The 20,589-nt window shown below is 39.0% G+C and overlaps 1 protein-coding gene across 9 annotated transcripts in view; it reads right to left on the bottom strand.

Moving 5' to 3' along the window:
- Positions 1-12,832: 12,832 nt before the first annotated feature.
- PORCN (porcupine O-acyltransferase) overlaps positions 12,833-20,589 on the bottom strand; it is a 28,611-nt gene continuing 20,854 nt past the window's right edge. For 7 of the 9 annotated variants that reach the window (XM_072431161.1, XM_072431164.1, XM_072431160.1 and 4 more), the window contains 9 exons: positions 18,828-18,845; positions 17,860-17,874; positions 17,071-17,196; positions 15,871-15,971; positions 15,318-15,394; positions 14,541-14,604; positions 14,207-14,292; positions 13,990-14,100; positions 12,833-13,284 (listed from right to left, as the gene is read on the bottom strand). In XM_072431161.1, the coding sequence (XP_072287262.1) occupies positions 13,183-13,284; positions 13,990-14,100; positions 14,207-14,292; positions 14,541-14,604; positions 15,318-15,394; positions 15,871-15,971; positions 17,071-17,196; positions 17,860-17,874; positions 18,828-18,845 (700 nt within the window). In that variant the 3' untranslated portion in view covers positions 12,833-13,182. The remainder of the gene's footprint in view (positions 13,285-13,989; positions 14,101-14,206; positions 14,293-14,540; positions 14,605-15,317; positions 15,395-15,870; positions 15,972-17,070; positions 17,197-17,859; positions 17,875-18,827; positions 18,846-20,589) is intronic. The other 2 variants (XM_072431167.1, XM_072431168.1) reach the window with 2 other exon arrangements.

The following is a 20,589-nucleotide window of genomic DNA, read 5'->3' as shown; positions in this document are numbered from 1 at the left end:
GGAAGAGTTCTGCATTTTTGTGAATAAAGGAATACAAATGGCATTATAACAGTAACAGCACTTTAAAAACAAGTTGATACATAACCTAGAGACTAGACATAAACATGGTCACTCCCCGGACACAAGCCCAATTAGTAGAATTGAGGGGGAAAATAAATATGCAATTCTGTTTCAAAGTGAGGTCTCAACTAGATAACTGTAGAGCTTTTTTCTATGAATACAGTAATAAGTGTGGGAAAGCTCTAGCGCATGCCACAAGAGTCAAACGGGCCTGTACCTTTGTACCTTGCATACAATCAAGTTCTGATACCTTGCTACATCACTCTCAGGATATAGCTGATGCTTTTAAGGATTTTTACTCCAAGCTCTACAATTTAAGGGGGTGTCCTGGGATATGTCCTTCAGGCACAGTTGATACAAAGATACAGGACTATCTGGCTTTATCAGGTGACCTAAGATACCAGAGGGAGCCTTGACAGCTTTGGATGCTCCTATCATCTCAGTAGAGTTGCAAGCAGCCATAGCTAATGCGCCCACAGGTAAGGCACCTGGCCCTGATGGGTTTACCCTAGCGTATTCCTCCCTCAACTCTCGGGCCCATTTTTGACGGCCTTTAATGCACTCTCACTGGAGCATCCATTGCCTGCTGACTCCCCCAAGACACATATCACAGTCATCTTGAAACCTGACAAAGATGCTAAGCTGTGCGCAAACTATCGCCCGATATTGCTCCTGAATTGTGATATTAGGATTTTTTCTAGCATTTAAGCATGTAGGCTTACACCTATTCTTCAAGGCCTTATCCACTCAGATAAGGCTCCATTGATCACAAAGTTGCTGCATATGCGGACGATCTTCTCTTTTATATTACCGCTCCCTAGGTGACCCTTCCTAACCTACTGAAAGAGTTGCGTCAATATGCCCAGTTCTCCGATTACAAAATTACCTCCAAAAATCAGAGGTATTGGACATTAACTTGCCAACTGAGCTACGGAAAGCTCTATCCCCTTCCTTCCTGTTCAAACGAGCGCGGGGTTTTATCAGATATCTGGGCACTAACATCCCTGCTGACCTTAGACGAGTAGTTGAACTGAACTTGGTACCACTCCTTACCGTAATACATAGAGATCTTCATCGATGGAGACAACAGACCTTCTTGGTTTGGCCGGTGCAATATTTTAAAAATGAACATCATTCCACGTCTTCTTTATCTACTCCAAACGTTACTGATACGTATCCCTCTCCATTTGTTGCATAAAATTCGCTCTGAATTCCTGAGATTCATCTGGAACACTGAAACCCATCGCCTTAACAAATTTCTTCTTCGATTTCCGAAAGATCAAGGGGGGATGGCTTTTCCAGACCCGATATTTTACAACAGGGCGATACATTTGACCCACCTGGTAGACTGGTGCAGACATGCCAGCTTTAAGGGATGGGTGAACCTAGAAGACTCAATGTCTCTTCTGATTACGCTTCTTGGAATAAATTGCTACTGTGTGAACTAAACCAGACCTTCCTTCATTGTGAGCTTCCTTGCTATTCCAGCTACTGGACTCTGAGCCTGAATCTGGACCGTGACAGAAACAATCAAAGATTGATTCCGCTGTGGCAGTCGCTATGCCCCTTTCAGGCAGCAAATTGCTGAACTACAAGAGTTTGGTGTAACCTACCAAAAGACGTTTTCTGATTTACAAGAGATTGTTAAAAGTCAATAGGATGAGATCAGTGACCTGCAGAGAGTAGTTTCTCACTTTTTGCAAAATTTATTTTAAGACCAGCTTCTTCCCCAAACTGGGTAAGTACCGTCTATGTTACCGGAATATCCTGTGTTGGGTTGGTTGTAAAAAGCAGGATATCGTCAGCGAAAAATGCGGCTTTAAGGGTGATGTTCTGAAATCCATACCATGTAGCAAGTTGCTGGAGTTAATATAACAGATTAGAGGTTCAATTGCTATACTGAATAAAAGTGGGGATGAAGGGCAGCCTTGTCTCGTACCCCGCTCCAGAATAATTGGATTGGTCAAAAAACCTGGAGTACTAATTCTAGCTTGTGGGTCCGAGTACATAGCCGACAGCAGATTGTGGAATGGTCCCTTAATCCCAACCTTTCGCAGCGTCTGAAACAGCCAAAGAATATGTACATTGTCAAATGCTTTCCCGGCATCGATACCTATAATAGCTAGATCATACGTGGGGTGTTGTTTAGCATATTCGAAGACTGGTAAAACTTTGAGAATATTTGTTACCGCAGATCTGCCTCCTACATAAATCCTACTTGAGTAGGGGAGATCAGACCTGGCAAAAAGTGGCCAGTCTATTTGCCATTAATGAAGAGAGCAATTTAGCATCAATGTTGATTAGAGATATCGCGTGATATGAGGCCGGCTGTCTGGGATCTTTTCCTGGCTTTGGCAGAACCTTTATAGGGGACTTCTTTTTAAAGGAAAATAAATCCCAGAATCCCACATTTTACTATACATGTTTACCAAATCTTCTATGATATCCTCCTTGAGGATCTTATAGTATTGGGCCGTAAGACCATCCGGTCCCGGCGCTTTATCGTTAGCTAGGGAAGATATGGCTCCCCAGAACTCCTGTTCAGTAATGGATGCATTTATTATTTCAATCTGTTCATCTGACAATGAGGGAAGAGGAAATTGCGCAAAACACTGTGATGCTTTGGAAGGTTCTGTTAAATTTTTCTTATATAGGTCGCCATAAAACTTCTCAAGCACAGCGTTAATCGACGTATACATAGAAGAGATATGAGCTGCCTTATACGGTGGACGTACTACATTAGCCAAATAATTTACCCGCCTTATTTCCATATTTGTGGAATTTTAAGTCCATGCGTTTCCTTATAAGTTACTCATATTTTTCCGACCAGGCATAAAACCGTGATTTAGCAGCTAGCCAGGTATCTCTATTTCACCTAGAAGGATTATCCGAAAAACTATCTTGTGCTCTTCTGAAGAGCTTTCGTGTACGCTATACAAGTTTTAGCTTTACATGAGAGAACATAGGACATTATGCACCCCCTCATATATGCCTTTCCAGTTTCCCAAAAAAGAATAGGGCTGTCCCTGTGTTCTCTTTTCGTGTCCATGAATGTAGCCCAAGTGGATTTAAGTTCCGCCTGAAATGCTGAAATTCTGCATCTTTGATAATCTTCTGCAGAATTTGAGCAGTCTCTGATTATTTTTTGTAGGCAGTACATGTGGTGTGGCCTTTTGATGATGTCAGGGGTTGCACTTGAAGCCTGCCATATCGGGGCCACAACTGCTTCTTGAAGTAACTTCAAATCTGGTCTTCCTATAATGTCACTTTTTTCCATTGCTGTTTAAAACAAGCTTCACAATTTATTTTGTATTGTCATGCTATTGTATGTTATTGCATGTTATTGTCCACACTTTGTTCAGTGTTGCAGAAGATGTTGTCACTGTACAAATCAACAACAACAGTACGATGTAAAAGGAAACGACCCAAAAGGTCTCCATGTATAAAGTTTGAAAGGCCCTTGTCAGTACTGCAATTGTTTAGCAAATGTTTTGTAGTTAGTGTGCCAGTTTGCAGCAGTGTTTGCTGAGCCGCTTGTCTTGTAAACATCAGCCATGTAAAAACAAATGACAATGTTAGAGGTGACATAATAGATTGCATCATGTGACAACAAAGTCAGCTGGTATTGTAAGAGTTAATTCCTACAGGCTGGAGGGTCAGCGTTTGGGTCAGGGTTCGGTACTGCATTTTCTATGGCTTAATCAGCAATTCTGACCTTGATTGTGAACATTCTCTGTACATTTCTGGAATATGCCCCTTCCCTCGTGCACTGGGGTGAGAGCTTTCAGGGAGGGGCAATAAATGTGGGCAGTGCCTGCTGATGACTGATTACCTGCAGACTCAATCGCACAGTCATTGAAAGCCAGCCACTGGGGCAAGATGCCAGAGGAAGGAGGTATGTACCCCGGGTTGCATCTGACAGGGCCCCATAACAGAGGGACTTATACATTCAACAGACACCTATACCAAAAAGACTCCAAATAACACAGGGACTCTGTGCATCTGATAGACCCCAAAAAAGAGGACTCTGCATATCCAACACATCACCATTATAGAGGGACTACACATTGGGATAGACCTCCATGAAAGAAGGTCTCTGCACCTCTAATAGACACCAAAACAGAGGACATATCTGACTGACCTCCATAACAGAGGGACTCTTCACATCCAAACCACCATAATTTTTAGGGGTTTCACAGATAGAATAGACCACCAAAAAAAAGGACTCAACACACCCAACAGACCCCAAAACAGAAGGGCCCACACATCTGATTGACCTCTATAACACAGGGATTCTACACACCCAACACAGCTCATTATAGAGGGACTACACACATAAGATGGACCCCCATACCAGAAGGACACCACACTTTTAGCAGACTCCATCACAGAAGGACTCCACACTTCTGATCGACCTCCATACCAAGGGACTTTTCACATCCAAACCACTGCCACAATGAGATTATACACATAGAATGAATCCCCGTGTCAGGGGGGTTACACTCATCTAACAGAGGAACTCTACACAGCTGATGGACCTTCATTATAGAGGGACCACATACATAAAACAGACTCCACTAACGGAGGGATTCCACACATCTAAGGCCCCCACAACATAGGAAAACTATTCATTTGAGGAAACATAACAGCAAATGGACATTTAACATCTATGTGATCAAAAACAGAACAACACCTGACATTTGAAAGATAGACCGAGAAAGAGAACAAAGGGACATACCCATAGAAAAGGGTATCTACATATCTCAGGGGCCCCATGTTATTTGTTTAGGTTTATAGTTACCATTATCAGTTCAGTCCATGGTAATGGTATATTCTATGTAATTATGTAATTGCCAATCAAGATACCTTTTTATTTTATTTACTGACACTGGAGTTTCTGTCATGCAGGTATGGTAAGTTGCTGTAAACAAGTTCCCCATGTTAATAGAATCTACATATAGGAATGCCAGATTTTGATTGTTGGAAATCGATCACAAAAAGGAGATAATGCACAAAGCTACAAAAGTGGGTGTGACTTGGTAAACTTTAGCATAATTTGTGGTTAGATCGGTTAGATCAGTGTGCTTTAGATTTTATAATGTTTAAAACAAACTGCAATAAAATTTGTTATTTCATGAGACTGCAGTTAAGCTTGAACACTGAACTCTAGGCACATATAAAAGACACAAAACAACACATGGGTGTAACCAATAATATATATTTACTGGTGTATGTTTATTTTAAAATAAAAATATTTAAGTCACTGATTTTGATTTGGTATCAGCATAGCAGTTTAGGAAAACTTGGAGACATGGTGAGAGGTGAAGCACAAGAAGCATCTCAGGGGTGTAATCGGTGCAAAGAGTGTGCTGATAGAAAAGAGAGCAGAGAGTTGATATTATCAGTCAGTAAAACTGCAGCAGAGAAAAAAGGAAAGGTCAAAGCCATGTAGATCTGAGGGCTAAATTATGGCAGATAAAAAAAATTCTTTGGAAGGTAAAAACAAATTTTATATATGCACTTTATCTGTATATTTAGCTGTGTATCTGAAGTTCAGTTTTACAGTTAGTTAAAGAAAGCTATTTAATGGTTTATTAAAAGAGGATAACAAATTACAGTTTAGAATGAAAATCATACAGTTTAGCATGCAGTCTGATCTAAGATCTTATTTAATGGAATGTTAGGAGAAAATTATTGAAAAATATGAAAATATTTACAGCGTAGAGACTGTAGTAGTGTAGACATACATACACACATATATACACACACCAGTTTGACAGGCTTGTTGCTCTCTCTTACACTATAAAATGTTGGCTACTCCTGACATTCTCATGCTACTTGGCATTATAGGAAACAAGCAATTCTGCAAAATAACCTGGGCAGGCAGAACGTACATAATGATTAAATACAGTTAGCTTACTGTATAGGAGCACAGTGTTTATTTCCTATTTAGCCAATGTTTTGATTATTGCTTTTTGCCAGTTCCTTCTGTAAGGTATTATTATAATAAACAGGATTTATGTAGCACCAACATATTACGCAGCGCTGTACATTAAAGTTGCAAACATTTTGGTTGCTGGTATTTGCGGACCACATTTTCCATCATGAAAAGGGGATGTCCACGTATCCTAAATTGGTTTAAACAAGTAAGCGGTTTTTGGAACAGTCATTCAAAAAAACATGTAGTAAGCACTAAAAACCATCATCTAAATGGTATCGTTGGCCTAGGAATGACTGTATGTAAACAAATGTAGACAAAAAGAAGAAAAAACATTGGCCATTTGTAATCAATCATTACTGAAGTATCATTATGAGTAAAAAAGAAACCATCAGGTCCACTGTTCACTAGCAAACAGTCCAATATGGCAGATCACTAAACTTCCACACTGATGTCAGTGGACAGCTCCACACATTTTATGATTTAAGAAAGGTGGACTACTAAGCTATAATACTGTGACCTAATCATGAAACGGATGCATACACAGGTAGAACCATGAAAACTGTTTGTCCTACTCTGTAATAGCTGTAGATAGTATTCACATTTCATACATTTGTTTTTATTATTGAACCAATTTTTCACCATATCTGTGAGTTCCCTAGCTTACAGCCTGTTCTCTATTTTTTCCTAATTTTACAGGTGACAAGTCAGACCAACCTCTATACAGGGTGAGTAAGTTTTCTTTGTAGCAATTTTCCTACCATTAACTGTAAATCTAACTTTCATTTTATTTCATGTTAACTTGTCATCTATGGCTCCTGTCATCTTTTGCCCTCTAATATTCTATTCTCTTTCCAACTCAAGTATTCACTAAATCCAGCATTTTCTTTTTTTCCATGCTTTCTTGTCTCTTTACCTTTTTACAGAAACTCCAACTTTTTACTTTCTTGTTAACTCTATTCTTTTTTTCCCCATAATTTCCTTCTGCATTCTCCATCTCCAAACTCTCTCCATCGTGTCCTACATTTCTTTGTTCTGCACTCAATTTTTTTTTTGCCTAGAGTCTATGGGCCTGGTTTAATAAAGCTTTCCAAGTCTGGAGAGAATACACTTTCATCAGTGAACCTGGGTGATCCAGCAAACCTGGACTGGACCTGTTGCAGGATTCAAAACATTTGCTAGCAAATAGCAAATGATTTTGAAGAAATCCATTCAGGTTTGTATCGTCTTTAGCCTTGAGCTTTAATAAACCAGTCCCTATGTATCTATCTACTTTCAGAATATCTATTTTGACATTCTTCGTCAGACTGACCTTTATAACTATTCATCCATCTTTTCTATTAAAGTCTCCTCAATTTTCTCTACTGGAATTTCTTTTAGAACACTCCACCTATCATCTCTACCAGAACCTCCTCCATAACCTGGCACTTCTCATCTCTACCAGAATCTCTTTACTAAACTCCGCACCTAACATGTCTACCAGCATATTCTCTATAACTCTCCACCTATCATCTCTACCAAAATATTCTCTATAACTCTCCACCTATCATCTCTACCAGAACCTCCTCCATAAGTCTGCATTTCTCATCTCTACCAGAATCTCTTTAATAACTCACCACTTATCATGCCTACCAGCATATTTTCAATAACTCTTCACTTCTCCTTAAGTCATCTCCCATTCTCATCTCTACCCAAATCTTCTCCATAATATTTTGCCACTTATTTCTACCAGACTTTTTTCCATTAACTACTACCTTAGATCTCTACCTAAATCTCCTCCATAACTCTCCACCACTCATCCCTATCAAAGGCCCATCTATAATAATCTCTAACAGGACTTCCTCCATAACTCCCCACCTATAACATCTACCAGAATATTCTCTGTAACTCTCCACTTTTCATCTGTACTAGAATCCCTTTTATAACTCCCCACCTATCATCTCTACCAAAATCTTCCCTATAACTCTTCACTTTTTATCTCTACATAAAAATGGTGTCCATAACTCTCCACTTCTCATTTCTACCAGAATCTCTTTAAAAACTCCCCACCTATCATGTCTACCAGGACATTCACTATAACTCTCCACCTATCATCTCTACCAAAATCTTCTCTATAACTCTCCACTTCTCAAATCTAAGAGAATCTCGTCCATAACTCTCCCCTTCTCATCTCTAGCACAATCTCGTCCATAAGTCTCCACCTTATATCTGTACCAGAATCTTCTCTCTAGGTCTTCAGTTTTCATCTCCAGCAGAATCTCTTTAATAATTCCCTACCTATCATGTCTGTCAGCATATTTTCTATAACTCTCCATCTATCATCTCTACCAGAATCTTCTCTATAACTCTCCCCTTCTCATCTCAAACATAATCTCGTCCAAAAGGCTCCACCTCTCATCTGTACTAGAATATTCTCTATAAATCCCCATTTCTAATCTCTACCAGAATCTCTTTATTAACTCCCCACCTATCAAGTCTACCAGGAATTTCTCCATAACTCTCCACCTATCATCTCTACCAGAATCTTCTCTCTAACTCTCCACATCTCTACCAGAATCTCGTCTATACCTCTCCACCTCTCATCTCTATCAAAATCTTCTCTATAATTCTCCACATTTTAGCTGTAGCAGAATCTTCTTTATAAATCTCCCAGTCTCACCTCTATCAGAATTTTTTTTCATAAACTACTACCTTACATCACTACCTAAATCTCCTACATAACTCTCCACCACTCATCCCTACAAAATGACCATTTATAATTTTTAGGCTTTCATCTCTAACATAATTTCATTCATTACTCCCCACCTATCATATCATATTCTGCTCTATAACTCTCCACTTCTCATCCAAAACTCATTACCTATCATCTCTACAACTGTCTACTTCTCATCTCTACTAGAAACTCTGCAATAGCTCCACACGTATCATCTCGATCACTATCTTCTCATCTCGACCAGAATCTCCTCCTTAACTCCCTACTCCACATATCTACCAATAGCTTCTGTAAAACTCACAACTTTTCATCTCTACCAGCATACTTCCCATGTTTCATCTGTATTTTCTACCGGAATTTGCTCCATATTGGTCCATTTCTTATATATACCCATATTACCTTCATAACTCTCCACCACTTATCCCTACCAAAGTATCCTCTAAATATCTTCATCTTTCATCTCTAACAAAATGTACTCCATAACTCCCCATCTCTAAACTGTACGAAAATCTTATCCATAACACTATTTTTTACCAGAATCTCCTTCTGTATTGTGCACCACTTTTCTTTGCCAAAATGTCCTTCATGAGTCTTTACTTATCCCCACTTCCAGGGTCTCCTGCATAACTCCAGCACGGTGGTTTAGGGGTTAGCACTCTGGCCTTTGCAGCACCAGGGTGCTAAGTTTTGAATATCGTCCAGGACACTATCTGCATGGAGTTTGCAGGTTCTCACCATGTTTGTGTGGATTTCCTCTGGGTACTCTGGTTTCCTCCCACATTCCAAAAACATGCAGTTAAGTTAATTGGCTTCCCCGCAGGTTGACCTTAGACTGTGGTAATAACATTATTATTATTATTATTATTAATAAACAGGATTTATATAGCGCCAACATATTACGCAGCGCTGTACATTAAATAGGGATTGCAAATGACAGACTAATACAGACAATGATACAGGAGGAGAGGACCCTGCCCCGAAGAGCTTACAATCTAGTAGGTGGGGGAATTTCACACACAAAGGATGTGAGATATGTAGTGTGGGAAGTAGTGATGGTTTCAAATGACAGAAGAAGCCGGGTAGGCAAGTTTGAAAAAATGGGTTTTGAGTGCTCTTTTAAATGAGCAGAAAGTAGGAGCAAGCCGAATAGGGCGAGGAAGATCATTCCAGAGAGTTGGGGCAGCTCTAGAGAAGTCTTGTATTCGTGCGTGTGATGAGGTTATGAGTGAGGAAGTCATTAGTAGGTCATTGGAGGAGCGGAGAGAGCGGCAGGGGGAGTATTTTTTAACCATGTCAGAGATGTAAGTGGGACAATAACTGTGTAGGGATTTGAAGGCAAAGCACAGGAGCTTAAATTTGATTCTAAGGTGAAAAGGAAGCCAATGGAGAGAACTACAAAGAGATGTAGCGGAAGAGGAGCGGAGCGAAGGATGGATGAGTCTAGCTGCAGCATTCATAATAGATTGTAGAGGAGAGAGTCGGGTTAGTGGAATACCAGCAAGAAGGATGTTACAGTAGTCCAGACGAGAAATGATAAGAGCATGTACAAGGAGTTTGGTGGTCTCAGGGGACAGGTAGGGGCGGATTTTGGAGATGTTGCGTAGGTGAAAGTGACAGGACCTGGAAATGTTCTGAATATGGGGGGTGAATGAGAGGGCCGAGTCAAAGGTGACACCAAGACAACGTGCCTGAGGGGAGGGCCGAATAACAGTGTTGTTAACAGTTAGATATATGTCAGGGGGGGATTTGGAATTTGAGGGGGGGATGATGATGAGTTCTGTTTTATCCAGGTTGAGTTTCAGGAATCGGTCAGACATCCATGATGAGATGGCCGACAGGCAGCATGAGACATAACATGACTGAGTTAGGGACATAAGATTGTGAGCCCCCTTGAGGGACAGTTAGTGACATGCTTTTGGACTTTTTACAGCTCTGTGTAATATGTGGGCACTATATAAATACTGTGTAATAATAACAACTCTTTATACCATATTAACACTTTTCTACCATAACCTCCTCTTTATTTAACTTTACTTTTATCTCCTTAGAATCTTCCACAACACAAGCACAGAGTGCAAGAGAAAAAAAACACATGTTAAGAAGCAAAGAGGTAATTGGTAAATAGTCAGTCAACTATTTGTTATCTTGCAGAGCTATACCTGTTGCTTGGATTTTTTCTATCCAAATCTGGGTTGCTTTGGATTTTTGCATCTCTCCACATTACTAATGTGCTATTGAACCCCACCCAAAGGACACCATGGGCAGATACAGGCATTTGACAATTAGTGTTGCTCACACAGGTCCTATTTAGTGTTTGAATTTGCCCTCAACATGGAACATCAATTAGGTCAATAAGGAGAAAGTCATCTTTCTGGGATCTGTAAACCTGTTCACTATGCTAACAAATTGCAAAGAGTAATTAATGGATATGAAGTTGTAAGAAAGTTATCAAGCTAAAAGCAAACATTTTAAAATGAACAACAGTGACCAAAATGGGTTTTGTCATCACATTAAATCTTTCACAAATAAGGGGCTAAAATGACTGTGACACCCATATGTGGAATTCAAATTCCTGTTCACAAATGTATAGTGTGAAACTGAAAATGGTGTAGACACAGTTGCAATGTAATACCTGAAGCCTTCAGGTAATAAAGGACTATTGTTAGTCCTAACACATAATTCATACACAGTAAAGGAGATGTGCATCTTATCTTGCAACATAATTTATCTCCATACTGGCGGGGTATATGATATTTCACATGACATCCACTGCACTTTCCTACCTCTCCCTCCAGGACAGCCGACGCGAGCGAAGCAGTAATTTCCAGGCCTTTGTCCGAATGGCGCTGGAGACTCTGCTGGGTTCATGCCGCAGAAAACATGGGGTCCGACGTACGTCTGCAGACCACATTCAGCCAACTAAAACTTTAATGTCTTGGCACAGACAAACACTTCCAGTCAGGCCCTTTTTGTTGGTAAGGTCCTCAAGGGGGCTCTGAGGATGTGAGTGGCGATAAACTAAATTGTCTGAATGACTAATTGCGAGCTACGTGAACAAGTTTCCTGTTTGTTTGTGACATTGATTGGCTCTTGGAATAAATATTATTTTGCAATGTTTTTTGTTTCAATTCTTTTTTTCTACACACTCTTGAGCTGTTCAACAGAAGTTATGTTCATAAATACATCTAAATGAATTTTAAATAGGGAGATGGTTTAACAAAAATCAAGGCTGATGTAATAACTCAATTGCCCAACTGAATTCCAATGTGGAACAAGGAAAATTCTATTAGTGACTTCATCAATTCACATCAATATAAAACAGGGTGTGGAAACAAAGAGTAGAAAGAATTACCTGTTTTATTGATATATGTGCTTGCACTCTGCTCTTTCAATTCTGAATTCAGCAATGGGAGAGTCAATCAGGTGTGATCATGTGACCCTTTAAAGTAGGGATGATAGCTACTAGACTATATTTAGGTTTCTATATCTATGTGAAATGGGCAGTAATAACCTCCTTGATTTTTATATATAAGGTTTCCCTTATTATTAGGTGCCAATACATAATGCTGAATGTTTGAATATTGCATAGGGAAACTTAGCATATGCAAGATTGCGACTTTGCTATATAATCCTCCATCCTAGCTAGTTAGAGGATATTCATTCATACATTTAGTGCAAAAGATATGCACACCAGACATAACCAGGCAAAAACAAAAAATTTTTAGAAGACAGCAATTAAACCCTATGTAAAAAGTGTGTTGCCACAGCAACTAATATTTCCAGGCATTCTCCCATTTACATAGTGCACTAACCAGGTTCAACCTACTACTTAGCTTCCAAGATCAGGCAAGATCTGGGGCTTATACAGAGTGGTATAGCTGTTAAAATTTGCTAAAAGAAAAATCAATTAAGTATTTAAATGTTAAGCTACTGAAAGGCTTTTTGATGTTATGTATATCCCCGTGGGGCCAAGATGACCTGCTAATTTAGACTGAGAGAATTAGAACAATACAATATCCGTGCAAAACTAAGATAACACAGAGCCTAAATCTGTGACAGTCAAATAATGAGACATATAATCAAATATATATATATATAAAAAACAAAATACACACAATCAGTACGAAACAAAAAAAAAAAAACTTTATTGGCAGACAGAAAGAGAGAGTTCATAACCTTTCAATACGCCCCTAGTGATGATATCACAAGAGGTAATATACTGGATGTATATATAATAATGGTGCTATAAGTCCATTGTCAGTTAATGATGCACACAGGCCTTTTCTTGTATAATCTCAGAGTTTGTGACCCCTTCACTTACCACCCAGGCATAAACTGCCTCTGTGTGCAAGCTCTGCCCAGGTACTTTGCTTGCTCAGCAATACTGTATGGCAGAAGTTGGTTACACCCATGAGGTGGAGAGGTTTTCATTGGTGGATCCCACACAGCAAGTAATGGTAGTGTTCTCCCCTCAGCCAAGCAGCCGATAAAACACCCAGCAGCCAAAAGTCAGCCAGTGGCCAGCCCAGCCCAGATGTGACCACTTGTTAATAGTGTGCACCATCCCGTAACCCTGAAAAAAGAGGATAATTTTAAACAAACACATCTAAGAATATACAAAAAAAACAAAACAAACAAAAATCACTGGTAAAATTGTTAAGCATAACGTGTCTGTATTCCTAAATATAATAAAATAGAAAGGTTAGCTTTCCTCAATATGTACTTAATTTTCCTGATAAATGCTGCATTGGACTAACCCATGCAACCATAATAAGGCCTTTTGATAGGAGCTACAGTAAAATCCTGTAAGAAGCCAAGCAATTCTTATGCAATTTAAAGGAAACCACAGGCGAGAGAAGTAGAGACTGTGATTGCTGGGATCCTCTGCCACTGGTCCAGGTCAAGAATGCAGTCAGTGAGTTCTAAACTTCTAATGTTCTTGCTTGGTTGTGGTCAGTGACTTAATAGCTTATTAATAGCTTTTAGTGGAACTGTCTTTAAACATATTTTCTGAAAATAGGAAGCAACTAATATGCAGTCACAAAAAATTGTGCCAAGTCTAAATCTAAAGTTTAAGTAGCTGGTTATAACGTGTGCAGCCTTTAAAAGCTGACGTTGAGATGATACTTTGAGTTCTTATTTAATAAAAGGAAGTGAAATCCAGGTAGTGTTTAGGCAGGATCACCATGTATGTTTTCTTTTATTGTACATTTACATACATAAATCACATAGATTTTTCTGTGTATTAAAAAAAAAAAAAACTTTGCCGAAGCCCTACCTCTTCCTCATTGGCATCTTCAGAATCTGTGTCAAACAGCGAGCCAAGATACGTCAAGTGAAATAATGCCAGGGCACCAAAAAGAATGTTCATCAGGTAGACAAAAAGGCCCTGTAGGTAGGAGGAAGAATATGCTGAATTATTATTATACAAGTACCCTGAACAAAATCACAGAAGGATATTAGAGTGGACACTAGACTCTGCAATGTAGTCTCACCTTCTTTTTGCGGTGTGCACAGTTTGGAGAGCATTTCTTGGAAAGAATGCAGGCACTGAATATAACTGCTAGTTTTTTCCTAAGAACTGAAAGAAAAAAAAACACAGAATGTTCAATCATCAAAGATCATTTATTATTTTTGTATCGTCTTTTTTTTAAAGGTTTAATGCATGTCATAAAGTGGTCTGCCCCATTGCTGCTATCGGATAGCTTTTTATAGAATTTGTGGGGATATTCTTCTGCAACCTGAATAAAAAATCCCCTTGACAGGTATATTTACAATACAGCCCATTTTACATAGTAATAAATGAAAAACAATTGTGCATGGACTTACCATGTTCCACATACGTTATGAAACCCAAGGATAAAAGCACAGCTGCCAGATGAAAACTAAGACCCTGAAATGCACATGTAAACATAGTAAGCTTGGATTTATGTAAAACAACAAATCTATGAGTTTATTTTATTATAAAGTTTAGGGCAAACATGTTTTCAAATAGATAATGTCTTGATGGAGAATGCGGATTCTTCCTCTGCCTAAAGCTAGCTATACAATGTGCGATATTTTGGTTGCTTAAACAAATGAAAAAAAAAGATCGTATATACAATTGGTTTTTGGGAAGAGTGTCAAATTTATTGGGTAAGGCATTCTTTGTAGTTGAGGATAACCATCATATTGAGATCAAAACTCCTTTTTGGTGTTATTTTAATTTCATATTTAAATCAGAAATACTAGTGAAAACGATTGCCATGCCAATTTAAAAATATTAAAGGACAGGTATTTTCTTTACTTACCTAAAACGACCCCACATATAAACGAACAGTAAGATTCAATATATTCAATTTTTTTTTTTCAAGGCTTACCTACCTAAAACCTTTTATACTCTAGGCTGCTAGAGAACCTTGTATCTTCTTTTTATCTTTACGCTCTTAAAATACAATGTACTGATGCAGGATTCTGTGCTTTCTGCCATTGGATGACTTTGCCTCTTTTTCTATCTAATTCTGCATATCTTTAAAAATCTGTGCTGCTCCTTTCCTCTTCTAAAATAATCTGTATGGTTGGTTTGATCTTCTCTCCTGCAACGATGTACAAATATGAGACACTTACATGTAATAAAGCACTTGCTGCATATGTCACTATAATGGCTTGGAACGTTCCGAGTTTCATGGCATTCTTAAAGACATCTGAAAACAAGATCAGAAAAGTATGTTAAAGTAAACCTGTCTGTACATTAATACTACTGAACATACTACAGCAGTTACAAAGCTGTGTCTGCACATACCTTTAGATGTCCTCTTTAACATGTCAGATGCCCCAAATCCTGTATTAGCATGCAAAATCATAGTAATGTTAAGAGCTTGTCTGCCTTTGGTACTATTATAGTGGCAGAAAGGTCACCCAGTAAAGCAATATATCATGTGGGAGAAGTACAAGCTCATGCCACTGGAGTGTTCACATTAACAGCTTTTTGTGGCTTGAGCCATCCACAAAGCTGAACAAGGCATCTAAAATACTGCTAATATAGCTCTGCACTCTGTTCAACACTACTAAGGTGCACACAATTTTTTTTAACCTAACAAAAAGAAAAGTAGTGACAGGATAGTGTCCCGTGTGTGTGCCACATGCGTGTGTCTAATTTTAGGCGTGCTGAGAGACTTACATGTGTGCAGCCAACGAGACATAGGTAAGTTCCAGCTTGTCACCACATCAACCATGGAACGAGGAATCTCTACATTCAGAGGACGAGATACAGCTAGGTCCCTGGGACAGACAGAGAGGAATTCCAACAATCAGAACATCTGCTGAAGTGTAATATGTAAATGTAACATTTTAGGCCATAAATGAAAGTGAAAAAAATGCCTATGTACTTTTGATTTAGTTGGACATTGAATGTTGAAATTTAAGACAATGCTCCTGATTTTCCACTTGTGATTAATATGTCATTTCTAGTGCACTATAGGATGTTAATAAGCAAGCACGCAAGTAGAGGAAATGTGAGTACATGCTGTACGGGAGGGGGATTAAAGCTGTAACTTTGCTAATAAGGAATAGTGTTGGTGCTCGAATTCGGGTAGTCCCTATAATCAACCCGAAAATGGCTGTTTAGATTTGGGCAGACCCGACCCGAAAAACAGAATTTTGACTTTGCAAATTTGTGTTTAAAAATGTTTAAAAAAAGGCAAAAGAGAAAGAGTTTCTCCATTGAGAGTTCATCTGAGTTCAGTTCCCAAGATCACCGATCTGTACTTATCATTGATAAGTATAGCCAGGGGAGTGTGGGAACTTGTGGTCACAGCTGACTGGAGGCATGCGAGTGCTTCCAATCAGCTGTGACTGCAGATGAACTCTCAATAGAGTTTCTCTATTAAAAGTTCATCTGCAGTTTCACTGCGATCCCCGGGCACTAGAGGTTAATTAACCTCTAGTGCCCGGGGATCGCAGTGAAACTGCAGGTGAACTCTCAATAGAGTTTTTCCATTGAGAGTTTATCTGCAGTTCAGTTCCCAAGGTTACCGGGCTGATAAGTACAGATTCTCTATCCAAGAACACATACTACAGTTACGCTGGGGCTGCAAGAGCAATCAGAGGATCGAATGTCAGCTCCGCTCCCCTGATTGCTCTTGCAGTTCTACACAGTCCCTCAAAAACCCGAATCTCACCCCCCAGACTTGATGGTGTTTGAATTCAGCGTTCGATCGCCTAAAAAATATCTGGCTATTCGATCGAATAGCTGTCGAATCGAATACCCAGCTATTCGACCAACACTAATAAGAAAGGTGCAAAGTAGATGATGACCAACCAACAATATGCAGAAGGTGAACAATACAAATACATACACACAGATGGCAACTCAACTTACCAATGAACATGATCTTTCTCCTCAGTGAAGCCGGCTCCAGAAAGGACAGTTGTCACTTCTGATAGAAAACCCACAAAATAATTGCTAAAGTGGAATGAAGAGGTGTTCTCATAGGCGCGCAGCCACCTGGAGAGATGGTTGAATGGTCAGCAAACTGTTTTAAATCTTTATGCTATGCCTAAGGCTGTGCAGCCCAAAAACTATAGATTAGTTTAAAGAAATGAATATTTTAACATATATAAAAAACATAAGCAGAATATGTTTTTAAGCTGTTTGGCAAAAAAGTCAAATATGTGCAAGCAATGCAAAAATGCAAATTAGTTACAAATGTATAATTAAGTTACTGACACATGCTGACACCCAATAAAAAGGAACTAAAACCACTCAACCACTGATTTCCCAAAACTAAAACATTTACATTCAAGGCATGCCTCTGGTGATATCTGTCACAGTTGCTTGTGTAAATATGTCATCTCTCAACTAAACTTTTCAGCCATAAAATAGCTGGCGTCATAGCTGATCACATTTGCTGCAGAAAATTGTTAACTTTATCTGGAAGAAAATCTACTGTAACCCCCCCACCCACACACCTCTTTTTTAACATTTAGCTGCCTGGTTCCCTCTAGCTTTAGTAGTTTCTGAGTCACTGACCCAAAACAACCATAGAGAACAGGAAGGCAAAATGAAGTCTAGTCCACAGTTTCCTAGGTAAGCCACAGTCAGACAACTAGCATGGTGGTCAAAATTCTTTCACAGTTAAGAACTGCTGGAAAAAAGTGACAGACTTACCGTACAACAAGCCCCCTGCCATAAAGAGAAGCAGAAATACAGATAAGTGTAGAGAAGAGGTAGAAAACAAAAAAGGTTTACTAAAAATCATATGGCAAAAAAAGTGAGAAAAATGTGTATGAGACATAATATGTTAATATGTTTTGTCAGGATGGAACCAATAGATGCTCACTCTCTCACTCTTCATCTGCATCGCTGATGCCTGGCCAAATGCTCCATTGCTCAAAAACTCTGCCTGCATGCTGAACAGACACACACTGTGTGTCCACGTATGTATGGGGGGCTGTATAACTGTGTTACAATAAGGAGTGGTCACTCCTGCACTTTTCTCTTTGCATACACCCTAGGGCATAGCTAGAGATCACTAAGCCAGATAGCAAAATTTTGGATTCCCCTACTCGCCACGTAGCTCTAAAACACACATTTGGTACATCGTCCAAGTCCATAAATGAATCTTCCATATCAATGTAGGGTTCCGATGCAAAAACCTTCAAGCCTGATGTGGTCTTAGGCTCCCTGCAGCATCACAATTACAGGAAGAGAGGTTTGCCAATATCCTAGACAGTGGTTACTGTTTTGTGTGTGTGAGTGGGGTCAGGAGGTACATTGTTTGTACACATTGTTGTTAGCTGTTATTTTTATAGCTACAGATCACTATATGTAAATATATTGCACCCAACTTCCATCTAAATTTAGAGATTCCTATCTTTTAACCTATAGTAATATATTTGGGGATTGGAGGAGGTCCCCAAAATATGACCTTCTACTTTAGTAAATGGTCTAATTTCACATTATAGACTTCTCCAAAATCATCTACAGTATATATTATAATATTGTATATATTATTATAAAGTTTGTATGCAATTTCTGCTGCTGAGCTAAGTTTAAAGATACAAGATGGAAGAAGAGACAAGCATATGGATTCTAATAGGAGACAAAAGTGATCCACAGAGGACAGAGATGTGTACCTGGCTTTGCGTTTCTTGCTGAAGGATCCATGTTCGCAGAATAAGAAGAAAAAGATAAAGAACTTTGAAGATTAGACATGAAATAACAAGCATTAAGAAGGAATAAACAGGTAACCTCTCATAGTCAGTCACACTTTTTTTGCATTTGAGACCCATTTACTAAGCAAGTACACATTATACAAAACTTACATAATTAAAGGTCATGTCATGTCTCACATAACCTAATATTACAAGGCTAAATGATGATAATAACTCCATAGGAAGCGCAACTTCAACGGTTACTAATGACAAATATCACCGGACAGGATGTGCTGATGGAACAAAGAAAAGAATGGCTACGGAGAGTGTGAAGAGTATGGGAAAAGAAGGTGGAAGAAATAGAAGATAATAGTGCACATGACAAGTAAGGAATGGTGATTAACAATTGACAAGGATTGAAAAATAAGTGAATGGGTGGAAGAATCTAACAAGATAGAATTAAGGGGAAATAATTAGATATGGAAGGACCAAAGAATGTAGAATGGAAGAAAATGTGTTTGGGGAGACAAACATCACAGCAATATTGCAACTATAATATATATTCCTAAGAAATTGGGAGTATTGGGTGTATCTAACATAATGTTATACCACAGAGCAGCCAAAATCACAGCGTTAGGCCAAACTACTATTCCGCATCCATGACCACAATGGATTGACCTGGAGGCCCTGGCCTGCCTCTTAATACCAATGGAGGTCCTTATGTGGATTCCCTCCTCCAAGAGACCTGAGATTCTCTGTCCTTCACTTTCATATGCTCTCTGTTTGGGATGGACAAAAAAATTTTTTTTTAACCTGCACTCCCCCCATGCTCCACTTACTCCCCTCTGGCATAATCCAGTTTTTTCTCCAGGTTGTAAAGTGGCTCATTTCACTTGTTGGCGCAACAAAGGAATTTTCAGAATCTGACATTTTTATGATGGCAAGGCTATCCTGAGCCTCTCCCATTTACAAGAGAGCCTTTCGCTTTGATATAAAGAAATTTTTCATTATCAGCAAATCAGGTCCTTTATTCAAAATAAACCAAAAGGTTTGAAACCACCCTACCAGAGTACGGGATTTGAAAAACCTGCAGTTTATAACTGAATCCAAAGGGAGGATCTAGGTAGTATATAACACGATAAGAAACTCTCCTATACAAATTAAACAATGGAAGTCAGATTTGGACATGGAGTGCGCAAGTATGGCAGGATCTATCAGTGTCCATTTCCAAAATATCTCTGAAGACTTTGGTAATAGAGGCCAATTATAAGGTTTTGATGAGATGGTACCTGGTCCTGGTTAGGATCCATAAAGCCAATCCCTCTGTCCTACCTATTTGTTTTCAAGGATGTGGTCAGACTGGCACTGTACTCTGTGCTTGGTGGAGATGCCCAAGGTTTGAGAGATTTTGGAATCGCATTTTCAACCTATGTTCTGTTACCCAAGTCAACATCCTGAGGAAAATAGAGTGTGCTCTTTTTTCCCAATTAGAGGATATAGCTCCAAAACAGTTAACTAGACTAATTAAATATATCCTGTTAGCTGTTCGGATTACCATTGCTTGTTATTGGGAAGTTTCCATTATTTCCATTGAGTTCACCAAAAACATAATGGTCAGTGACAAATTGACCAGTACTCTTTCAACCTTAACAAGTTCTACAACACTTGAGACCCGTGGTTAGATTATATTCATGTAAAATTTAAGCAGGGAACCCTGACCCTTCCCTCCCCCCCTCGCTTGTGT

This window comes from Pyxicephalus adspersus, chromosome Z, assembly GCF_032062135.1.
Source record: "Pyxicephalus adspersus chromosome Z, UCB_Pads_2.0, whole genome shotgun sequence".
Classification (NCBI taxonomy): Eukaryota; Metazoa; Chordata; class Amphibia; order Anura; family Pyxicephalidae; genus Pyxicephalus; species Pyxicephalus adspersus.
The sequence above is the reverse complement of the archived record's forward strand: the minus strand, read 5'-3'. Positions and strand labels throughout refer to the sequence as shown.